Source organism: Leucoraja erinacea, chromosome 19 (genome assembly GCF_028641065.1).
Source record: "Leucoraja erinacea ecotype New England chromosome 19, Leri_hhj_1, whole genome shotgun sequence".
In the NCBI taxonomy this organism is placed as follows: domain Eukaryota; kingdom Metazoa; phylum Chordata; class Chondrichthyes; order Rajiformes; family Rajidae; genus Leucoraja; species Leucoraja erinaceus.
The window spans coordinates 10,567,344-10,579,343 of record NC_073395.1 but is presented as its reverse complement, the minus strand read 5'-3'; the positions used below and the strand labels follow the sequence as shown (position 1 = coordinate 10,579,343).

At 43.2% G+C, this 12,000-nt stretch overlaps 1 protein-coding gene across 1 annotated transcript in view; it reads right to left on the bottom strand.

Annotated features, from left to right (window-relative positions):
- LOC129706546 (cadherin-related family member 3-like) overlaps positions 1 to 12,000 on the bottom strand; it is a 36,813-nt gene that overhangs the window by 15,011 nt on the left and 9,802 nt on the right. The window contains exons 5-11 of the mRNA XM_055650909.1: positions 11,724 to 11,821; positions 10,288 to 10,566; positions 8,631 to 8,779; positions 6,641 to 6,830; positions 3,435 to 3,600; positions 2,237 to 2,339; positions 1,015 to 1,113 (exon numbers count right to left, since the gene is read on the bottom strand). Of these exons, the coding sequence (XP_055506884.1) occupies positions 1,015 to 1,113; positions 2,237 to 2,339; positions 3,435 to 3,600; positions 6,641 to 6,830; positions 8,631 to 8,779; positions 10,288 to 10,566; positions 11,724 to 11,821 (1,084 nt within the window). The remainder of the gene's footprint in view (positions 1 to 1,014; positions 1,114 to 2,236; positions 2,340 to 3,434; positions 3,601 to 6,640; positions 6,831 to 8,630; positions 8,780 to 10,287; positions 10,567 to 11,723; positions 11,822 to 12,000) is intronic.

Sequence of the window (12,000 nt, the reverse complement as noted above, 5' to 3'; positions counted from 1 at the left end):
ATTTTTTGCTATCAATATTTTGAATGCTTCTGCATATTAAGGATCATTTTCATCCTCCCCCTCACTCCTTCCTAGTTGTTTTACCAGCTCCACAGTTCTCCATATTGTTCTACTCCCTTACATCTTCCCGAGCCAACCAGGCACGGCCCTGCCTGAGGTCATTTGTCGCTGACCTTGATTGACCCTGGTCTTCTCTCACCTCTCACCTCCTCCCTCCCCTCCCGACCCATACTTTCAGTGTGAAAAAGGATCCCAACCCGAAACGTCACCCATCCTTTTTCTCCAGAGATGTTGCCTGACCCGCTGGGTTACTCCAGCACTTTGTGTCTATCTTTGGTACGAACCAGCATCTACAATGCTTTGTTTCTACTTTGCGTCTATCTTCACTTACTTCAACATTGACTGGTGGGGCTACAGAGTGCATCATCTACAAGGTGTGATCTACCACTGCTATTTCTCCAGCCCCTGCCCATCACCTAGAAGAGGCAATGCACAAAGCAACCCATCTCTTAGACTTGAACTTATCTACAGTATCACCATCTTGACCTGGGCTCAGAATGTCAATCCTTCAGCATTGCTGGATCACAGTCCTAAGAAACAAAATCTCACAGCCAAGAAGGCAGCTCAATGCCAACATCAAGGCCAGGATAATAACGGCCAGCCATGGCATTCATAGCACAAGAATGAAACGTCTTAACACCAATAAAATAACAAGGGGCTTAGGGAAGATTATTTTGTGGAAACAAGAAACTGCAGATGCCGGTTTATACAAAAGGACACAAAGTGCTGGAGTAACTTAACAGGTCTGGCAGCATCTCTGGAGAACATGGATTGGTGACATTTTGTGTCGGGACTATTTTGTGCTCCTTTCTCAAATTTGGTTTGTCCTTATATTCTGCTTTTTTATCTAATGCTAGTTTTCATCCTCAGACATTTTGTATCTTCACCTCCAACTTACACCAAAACGGAAGAATTGAACATTTTTATGCGTGGTTTCTCTATGTTTTTACTTACTTCCACTGAATTCTGAAATGTTGAAAGTATACGATGCCTGGCCAAAGGTTGGAGGAAACTCGTTTACTGGTGTGACTGTGATGTAGACGGTCACTGTATCTGGGTGAGGAAAGTCACATCTTTAGAACATTTGAGTTAGAAATGTCTTAAGCACCATTTTGCATTCAACCTATGACTTGTCAGTGCACGATGTGAAGATGCAAATGAACATTAAACTTCTCCGCGGACTTTTCAGCACTAATCATGCTCAAAATCGTTGTCGCTTTGGAATAGTGTTCCCCATGTTGGCTATATCGACTTCATTCAGTAGAACCGATTTGAACATCACTATACCTTATTTGGTACACGTGACAATAAAAGACCTTTGAACTTTCTGAACCTTTGAACCCATTTTACCCTCTTTATATTAAAGCTCCTCAAAATGTTAAGCAATTCAATGAAACCTTCTATCAGTCTTTTCTACTGAGAATGATCCCAACGTCTCTAGGCCCTCGGCATAAATTAATATAAACCTCCATGAAAAATTATGAATGATTGCAGAAAAGATTGAATATATATACAGAGAGTATCTGAAAATCAATAAACTGACCTGGGAATATCCTGCCTAAACTTGGAGGTTAAGTGCCCATATTTAAAGATGTCTAAGAAACCGGCCTTTTGAATTCATAGACCATATAACATAGAACACTACTGCACAAGACCAGGTCCTTGGCCCACAATGTCTGTGCCAAACATGATGGTAAGATCAATTATTCTCATCTCCCTGCACATGACCCATACCCTTCCATTCCCTCCATATCAATGTGCTCTATCAAAAAGTTTCATAAAAGTCACTATCGTATCTGCTTCACCCACCACCCTCCGTGTAAATAACCTAAAATGGAATAATTGCTCTGATAGAGTCATTGGTCATAAGGTCATGTGTTAGGAGCAGAATTAGGCCATTCGGCCCATCAAGTCTACTCCACCATTCAATCATGGCTGATCTATCTCTCGCTCCTAACCCCATTCTCCTGCCTTCTCCCCAGAACCCCTGACACCCAGACCCATCATAGTCATACAAGGTGGAAACAGGCCCTTTAGCCCAAATTGCCCACACACCGACCAACAAGCCCCATCCACACTAGTTCCATCTGCTTGCATTTTGGCCCATATTCCTCCAAACCTTTGTACTAGTCCGAATGTTTTTTAAATGTTGTGATCTCCTGAGTTAGTCTCTTACCTTGGTAATGAGGTGGGGCAACGTCTGTGACAACTACTGACATCATGTAAACATTGTCATCTTCAAGATTGGTAACAGCTTCAAAGTCCAGGTCCCCAGTAACCTTCCAAAGCAAGATCGGAGAGCAGTGGTTGTAACGGGGAGCCGTAAAATATTTGAACAATTAAATAAAAGTGCGCTCGGAATTGTGCCTAAAATTCATGTGCATATATGAATCCAAAATGAGGGCCTAAATGAGGACTTAACATCTTCCTTAATATTTCACTGAGTTGTAGTCCTTGGGTAGGCAGTGGAAGCAGTTAATGGTGATTAATTTAAACACCAAATTATATGGAAGGTAAACACAATATGCTGGAGTAACTCAGTGGGTCAGGCAGCATCTTTGGCAAACGAACGTTACGTGTTGAGACAGTGACGCAGCAGAAGAGCCACTGCCTTACAGCGCCAGAGGACCGAGTTCGATCCAGACTACGGCTGCTGTCTGTATGGAGTTTACATGTTCTCCCTGTGACCTGCATGGGTTTTCTCCGAGATCTTCAGATTCCTCCCACACTCCAAAGACATACAGGTTTGTAGGTGACATTTGCAGACAGGTGCGGACGGTGGGCCAAAGGGCCTGTTTCAGTGCTGCATCTCTAAACTTAACTAAACTAAACCCTTCTTCAGATGTCTCCAAGCTGAGGTCAGGATGGAACCCGGGTTGCCCGAGTTATGAGGCCGCCACTACACTATCATTCCTGGGTCTCATGTTGTCGACATCTTCGTGGTGATCCCTGTCAACTGACCTCAGTCAGGCGAACGACAACAAACGGAGGCAGGAGCAGCGCCGCAGCTTGTCGCCAACCCGGAGCATGCGCCCTCTTTAGAGCGGGCACCTGCGGATGTCGTACCGGATGGCATCACCCTGCTGCAGACTTCTGCTGCCTCAAACGATAGAAGACCTTATTCCTGAGCCACCCTTGATCCTGTGAACTCTCTTGGTTCAAAGATCTTTCCTCTGGACCATGTCAGCACCACACAGGGAGATGCGTTCAGCTGTGAACCTTCCGACAAGCTGCACGATTGCTTCAAAAAAAAAAATGAAGTGCTTTTCCTGTGTCCAGAATATTTGTTTTTCATTTAAACGCGTTTCCTCCAGAGAGATAGGGTTGACCTGATTTTTATCCAGTGGACACACTGTCAAGGGAAACTCACTTACCACAATCGTAGTGCTGTTCTTCCCATTTAAAGCAAATTTCCCGCCAGTCCCAAGACCAGGTTGAAGCGAAGTTGTGAACTGTCTGTTTGCAAGATCAACGTCATTATCTTTGCAGGATATAGTTACGATTGTTGTATCCTTTTCAGTCGTTTCTGGTACCTGAATACTAAACAAGGTTCAAAGTGTCTTGATTGTAATCATGTAGTTTTTCTGCTGACACGCAACAAATAAGCTTTTCACTGTACCTCAGTGCACGTGACAATAAATGAACTAAACAAAACTATGTTGAAGTATGGTTAAAACACAAAGTACGTGTTATAACACCAGGTAGACAAAAATGCTGGAGAAACTCAGCAGGTGAGGCAGCATCTATGGAGCGAAGGAAATAGGCAACGTTTCGGGTCGAGACCCTTATAACACCAAGAGAGGCGCTCAACCAAGAAAACCAAACCCAATGCCAAGCTACATACACATACTTATGCCATCGGACAATAACTAACTTTATATTCAACAATAAGTTATCTACTTGTTGACAAACACATAAACTAAATTAAACTTTTTCCGCTGCCTAGATAGCACGCAACAAAAAGGTTTTTCGCTGTACCTCGGTACATGTGACAATAAACAAAACTAAACTAAACTAAACTAAACTAGTGCTACTGAAAAAGTTACTTTTATAACAACTAAACCAGGTTCGCTTCTTAATAAACAGACACCACACAAACTGTTCGGTAGACCAGTACAAAACTTTACTTAACATCGGCCGATGGAAGGGAGGGAGAACTCCAGTCAAGTGACCAACACAGACACTTGACTGTGCTCAGCCACCTTCCCTGAACAACAGAATTACATTGCCTTAAATAGGGTTTTTTTGTTCCCTTAACACCTTCCACAGACATTAATCATGTCAGAGGTACAGGAAAAGGTTTCCACAGAATGCATCACATCAAACCTTTTTTTTACATGGTACAAGATATACTAAAAACATTGTCCATTTGTTTATCTCCAAATAGACCACCCTAGCTCTCTTCGCTGCTTCCTCTGTCATTTGGTCCCTCATAAACATAGGTCATTTGTTTACAAAGATGTGACCACCTATGTCTCTCTTCCTCTATCACCTCCTCCCCCATAAACATTTGTCATTTGGTTTATGGCATCTCCCTGTGAAGATTTAACCAGCTATCTCTATAGCTTCTCCTCTGCCTGTCACTTGGGAGACAATGTTATAGGATTTATTATCTCACACACCCACAACCTAAGGCAAGCCTAACTTGACACTAAATATAAGCTGTAAGCTAGCCCAGAAACCAATTTAATATCTTCTTATATTTTTAACTAAAACTCGGCTTCATCACTACCATCCCTATGACTTTCCATGATTTAAGTTCAACCTGGGTATTGCTCACTTTGATGAGCTATTTCAGGAATATAATAGTTCTCACTGAAACTATATTCTGCAATCGGTAATAAGAGAATTATGGGCAGAAATTACTGAGGTGTGGTGAACAAGGTCTGTGGGATTTCCCATTGCATGATGAATTTCAGGCTCACAAGGGTAGGTTAATCTAAAGCAATCAATTGAAAACTTGGGTGAAAGATGTCTTGGGGACGGAACTACCAACATTTAGTCTTGTTTATTATTGTCACAGGTACAGTGAAAAGCTTGTTATCAAGTCCTATCCAGTCAGCGAAAAGACTGCACGATTACACTGTACAAGGTTATATTAGACAAGACTGTACATGCAAAGTAGGCACAAGAAACTGCTGATGCTGGTTTACCAAAATAGACACAGTGCTGGAAGATTTACTTTGCATTTCCCACATTTTTTGTTTTAACTGAAAGATTCATCATTTGCAATTTTTCTTTACCCTAGATTTAAAGGGGCAGATTGGTGTGCCACATGCAGTCTGGGAATGGAATATGGCACACCTGTTTAAATCCTTTCTGCTCCGTGCTGACCAACATGTCCCATCTCTGTCAGTCCCACCTGCCCACGTTTGGCCCATATCCCTCTAAACCATGTACCTGTCCAAATGTCTTTTAAATGTCTGTTTTTGGCCCTTCCTCAACGACCTCCTCTGGCACCTCATTCCATATACCCACCACCCTCTGTGTGTCATTTTCCTTTCCGCCATATTCTACCTTTTCACTATTGGGAATGCACAGTGGGCCTGCAGGTGACCAGAGCAATGCAGTAGCAATCATTTATAAAGTGACCGCATTGCTGGGAGTTACAGGCTGACTTGTGTGGCCTTCAATATTTGTGTGTGTGTGTGTCACGCATACTATGCCTGGCAGACTGGCTTTCAACATAATTCTGTTGTGCCTTGCTCCATCTGCTCATTCCATTCAATAACCTCAGTGGAAAAAAAGATGGACGCTTATCGAAAAAGATGCTTCAGCTTAAAGATTCACTCTTGTTTTCCACAGGCAGCACACAGAGCAAGTCTTCCCTATTAATGACCAGCTCCTATCATGTAATGAAATCGATTTTTATCTTGTGGAACTTTTGCAGTAACAAGGGGTGGCACAGTGGTGCATTGGTAGAGTTGCTACCTAATGTCCCTGTCCTACTCAGGAAACCTGAACGGAAACCTCTGGAGACTTTGCGCCCCACCCAAGGTTTCCGTGTGGTTCCCGGAGGTTGCCGGAGGTTTTTGTCAGTCTCCCTACCTGCTTCCACTACCTGCAACCTCCAGCAACCACCTGGAACCTCCGGGAACCGCACGGAAACCTTGAGTGGGGTGCAAAGTCTCCAGAGGTTTCCGTTCAGGTTTCCTAAGTGGGACAGGGGCATTACTGCGCCAGACAACCAAGTTCGATCCTGACTACGGGTTGCTGTCTGTACAGAGTTTGTACGTTCTCCCTGTGACCATGTGGGTTTTCTCCAGGTGCCCCAGCTTCCTCCCTCATCCCAAAGACGTGCAGGTTTGTAAATTAATCGGCTTCTGTAAAATTGTCCCGAGAGTGTAGGATAGAACTAGTGGACGGGTAATAGACACAAAATGCTGTTCCTTTTCTCCAGAGATGCTGCCTGACCCAGTGAGTTGTTCCAGCATTTTGTGTCTATCTTCAGTGTAAACCGGCATCTGCAGTGTTTGGGTGATCATTGGTCTGCGTGGACTTGTGGGGCTGAAGGGTGCGTTTCCACGCTGTATCTCGAAAACTAAAACTCAAGCTAAGTCGAAATGAACGCGCAAGGTACCTGTAACTATGTGGGAAACAGAAAGGTTGGTTGTCGTTAATATCCCGTATGTTGACTATGATGGTCATCAAAGCTACATGCCCTTGAGAAGGATGGTCTTTGGCACCGACCTCAAACTCTTGGATTGGAACATCTCTGAAAGGTCCATTATCACGGTCCATTATTGCTGATACAATCAGCTCACCTGTAACTGCAATAGAAAAGCACCAAACCACACTTAAAGTAACATCTTGCTTTATAAATTGTAACTATTTTTGGGAGTGGACCATTGAAAAAAGGAATAAGAAACATAAAGCATTGCAGTAGCAGGAAAGGGAAAGGATTCTTTGTGGAGTGTGTTCCCTTCTCCCTCATTCCAGGGCCAATCCCACAATTTCAAAGGACAATGAAGACTTTCTTTTCCCAATGAGACCTTATTCCAGCGAGGCATCGATCCATTTAAGAAAGTGGAAATGAAAGGGAGAAATGTCTTTCATTTGGTGAATAAAGAGAATGAATGGACTTAATTTAAGAAAAGCAATCTGAGGATGGAATCTGAAATGCGAAGCATTTAACTAAGCTTAAACAGGTTGGGAGTATTCTCTTTAGGGAAAGGATTTAAACGTTATTGGATTGTGATCTTTCAAATGTGAAATGAATTAGAGAGGATGAATGAGGGGAATCTAATGCAAAATGTCATAGATTGCAATAAAACCACCTGGGGCATAGTATAATGTCTAGTGAGCTCAGACCATAGTTAGAAATGTTACCGTGGAAATGCTTGAGATTTGGTTTAGTTTAGTTTAGAAATACAGAGCGGAAACAGGCCCTCCGACCCACGAGGTCCGCACCGCCCAGCGATCTCCGCACATTTACACAACCCTATTTTTACATTTATACATTTTATACCAAGCCAATTAACCTACAAACCTGCACTTCTTTGGAGTGTGGGAGGAAACTGAAGATCTCGGAAAAAACCCACGTGGTCATGGGGAGAACGTACAAACTCCGTACAGACAAGCACCCATAGTCAGGATCGAACCTGGGTCTCTGGCGCTGTAAGGCAGCAACCCTACCTCTGCGCCACAGTGCCGCTCAGAGCTGTGATATTCTCAAATAACAGGAAACTAGGCAGATGAAAAAGGAATAGAAAGATACGCTCAAAGATTGAGATGAGACAAATGAAATGTTCTGTAGAGTATAAACCCAGCACTGTTAAAGAAAAGGTGTTGCAATTGGCCTCTTTCTTTGCTGAATATTCTTTGCGCTTTGACCATGATTCATTTTTTGGGCTAATCTATTGTCTTGCTGCTGTACTTGGAATGATGTGACCTCTTTGGAAGCAGTTCTGTCAATTAATGACCTCCAAATGAATGAGGAATTATGCAAGTTTTCTTATACTACGCTACTTTGCTTTTGAAGTTGACAGCTATTTCTGAGTCACACAAAACCTGCATGGTAAAGGATTGTTAAAATCGATGTGTTAATCTATGAGTGGCACAGTGGTAGAGTTGCTGCCTTACAGCACCATAGACCCATGTTCCATCCTGACTTGGGGCGCTGTCTGTACAAGTTTGTACACTCTCCCCATGACCGCATAGGTTTTCTCCAGGTGGCTCGGTTTCCTCCCACGTTTGTAGCTTAATTGACTTTGGTAAGAGTTGTAAATTGTCCCTAGTGTGTGTACTAGTGTAACACGGATCGCTGGTCAGCGGGGACTCGATGGGCCGAAGGGCCTGTTTCCACATTGTATCTCTAAACTGATTTGATGCACTTTGATGTCATCGTTATAGATTTTTCAATGTAATATAAAGATAGCAAATCTCACTTACGAATCATTTATGAATTAAGTCTTTAGAACTCTCGTCCTCAAAGAAATGCAGAGGGGGGGCTGGGAGGTGAGCTTAGGTTGCGTTGCTCTGACACTGATGCAGAATGATTCCTCTTGTGTGCTACATTTTCTGTGATTCACATTGATTAATTGCAAGATGCAGCATGGACATTTCCGTACCTGAGTTAATGGCGAAGTATTGGTTTGGAGAGCTCATAAAATAAATCAAGCTGCTGGATGTTTTATCGTCATCTAGATCGTAGGCAGTGACCTTTCCAATTACTGAATTTGGTTGCATTTCTTCCAAAATATTAAATCTTGTTTCATTTCTGGAGCAACAGAAATACAGGACAACTGGGATACACACGCCCATAAAACCAACGCACTTATTAGCTGACGCTGTATCAATGTATCCAAATCACAATAACAATATTGTATGTAGGAAGGTCTTGGCTACTTTACAATTCCACATGACAATAATAAAGTAACTCATTTAGACTAAAACTAAAACCTATCGAGATTAATCTGGTATAATGTAATAAAAAGGAACTTCAAATGCTGGTTTATTCCAAAGATAGACACAAAGTGCTCAGCGGGTCAGGCAGCATCTATGGACATAAAGGATGGGTGATGTCTTGGGTCGGAATCCGAAGAAGGGTCCTGACCCGAAACGCCACCCATTCTTTTTCTCCAGAGATGCTGCCTGACCCACTGAGTTACTCCAGCGCCTTGTGTCTATCCACAAAATAAAAACATTAGCTCATACACATAATCTGCAGTGTTTCCATGCGCAAAACATAAAAGCCAGGTTGGATGTGAGATATGGAGATCAAATCCCATCATGACAAACTGATGATTTCAAACACGTCGCTGAAATGTTTTTTTTTTATTGGAAAGGAAACGCGGCTATCTTGTTGTCAGGCTGGTATAAAGTGTAACGTGATTCAATAGCATCCTTTCGGGAAGGAAAACACAAAGTGCTGGAGGAACACAGCGGGTCAGGCAGTATCTACGGAGGGAATGGACAGGTAACATTTCAGGTCGAATCACGTTTTAAGACTGATTCGAGTCTGACTTTGGTGAAGCATGGTTGGTCACAGCAGTGTGGCTGACTTAATTCTCCTCAGTATAGTCAGCCACTTGGTCATATCAAAACATATTCAAGAAGATAAGCTACTACAGCTTCTGGATGATGATAAATGAGCATTAAACGCTAAGCACACCTGCACAGCCTACATCTTAACACAATCACTTTTGAATAATGGAAAATCAAATACAAAACAGCAACTGGGAAAATATGATGCATTCACCAAATAACACCGTTAGAAATAAGGTGAATGTTTTAAGTAGAACTCATCCTTCAGAGTTAGTTAGTTTTGTTCATTTTTAAACATACAATGAACTGTGAACACTGACCTTGTTTCATTATTTATCGTTTGATCTTTTGGTTTCACAGTTTCTTTTCCCATAACAGAGTCTCTTACCCAGAGTAGGGGAATCAAGAACCTGAAGACGTTGGTTTAAGGTGAGGGGGGAAAGATTTAATAGGAACCTGAGGGGTAACATTTTTACACAAAGGGCAGTGGGTGTATGGAGGAGGTAGTTGAGGCAGGGACTATGGCAATGTTTAAGAAACAATTAGACAGGTACATGGATTGGACGTGTTTAGAGGGATATGGACCAAACGCGGGCAGGTGGGACTAGTGTAGCTGGGACATGTTGGGCAAGTTGGGCCGAAGAGCCTGTTTCCACACTGTATGACTCTATTTGCTCAGACATGGGCTTTGGCTAAATATTAGCAATCAGTAAGTTAAAGGAAAAATAATTGAGTACTCACTGTTTGAAAACTGGCCAGTTGTCGTTTGCATTAATTAAATTGACCACAATAATCCCTGTGATGCTATGACCCAGTGTATCCTTCACTGTCACGATCACGCTGAAGCTGTCATAATACAGGGCAACAACGCTGATAGTCATCAACACAGCAAACCTGGAGTTACATTGTGCCTCTAACATAGCAAAGCATCCCTGGAGTTTCACAAGTAGGTCATCAAACAGGTTTTGATAAAGCACTGAAGGCAAGATGACAAAAAGCTTAATTATGGAAGCCTTTAGACTTTAGAGATACAGCATGAAAACAGGCCCTTCGGCCCACCGAGTCCATGCCGACCCCCAATCACCCGTACACTAGCGCTGTCCCACACACTAGGGACAATTTACGATGTTACTGAAGCCACTTAACTTATAAACCTGTCCGTCTTCGGAGTGTGGGAGGAAACAGGAGCACCCGGAGAAAACCCACGCGGTCACAGGGAGAACGTACAAACTTCGTACGGACAGCACCCAGAGTCAGGATCGAACAGTAAGGCGCTGTAAGGCCACTGTGCCACTGTGTCGTCCTCAGAAATAATGATCGAACTCATCAAGAAGGCTCATCAGCGTCTCTGAGCGCTGTAGAAGGCCACTGTGCCACTGGTGTCGTCCTCAATGAAGCATCCTTACCAACTGAACAGTATGATGGCAACTGCTCTGTCTCCGATGATGGTGATAACGCAAAGTCTGTCCAAAGCAAGCGCTGCCTGCGGAGGGCGCTCAGCATCGCCAAGGACTGCTCTCACCCCAACCATGGACTGTTTACCCTACTACCATCCGGGAGGCGCTACAGCTCTCCAGCCGAACCAGCAGGTCGAGGAACGCTTCTTTCCGGCGGCTGTCACAACAACGTATCGGTGATCCACCCTACACTTATTACAAATCGTTTGCTAAGTCGCTCTTCCAGGGAGATGCTGGCATTTCGTTGTCTCTGGTACACTGACAATGACAATTAATTGAATCTGTGTCTGAATCAAACATAAGCAAAGTCTTACAGAGCCCTGCTAGGTGCAGGGATAGAGGTGGAGGCCTACGAGACTGGGAAGCACCACCATTCAATATGATCATGGCTGTTCATCCAAAATCAATACCCCGTTCCTGCTTTCTCCCCCATATCCCTTGATTTCGTTAGCTCCGAGAGCTAAATCTAACTCTGTCTTGGATACATCCAGTGAATTGGCCTCCACTGCCTTCTGTGGCAGAGAATTCCACAGATTCACAACTCTCTGGGTGAAAATGTTTTTCCTCATCTTAGTCCTAAATGGCCTACCCCTTATTCTTAAACTGTGACCCCTGGCTCTGAACTCCCCCAACATCGGGAACATTTATCTAGCCTGTCCAATACAACTTAATTAACACAAAACACAAAAACACAAAACGGGAAAGAGAAGGAACGTTTACCTGTGCAAATCTTTCTCATAATCAAATGATTTTGCCGCGAGAATTGCCCCATTTTTCCCACTAGGATTAATGATAACCAGCGAGGAGTTGACTGAATACTGAAATGAAACCAAAACATATATTTACATGGAGGCACAAGGAACTGCAGATGCTGGTTAACAGGGAGAGGTGAAGCACAAAGTGTACTCGCTAGAATTTGGAAGATTGAGGGGGGATCTTATAGAAACTTCCAAAATTTTTAAGGGGTTGGACAGGCTAGATGCAGGAAGATTATTCC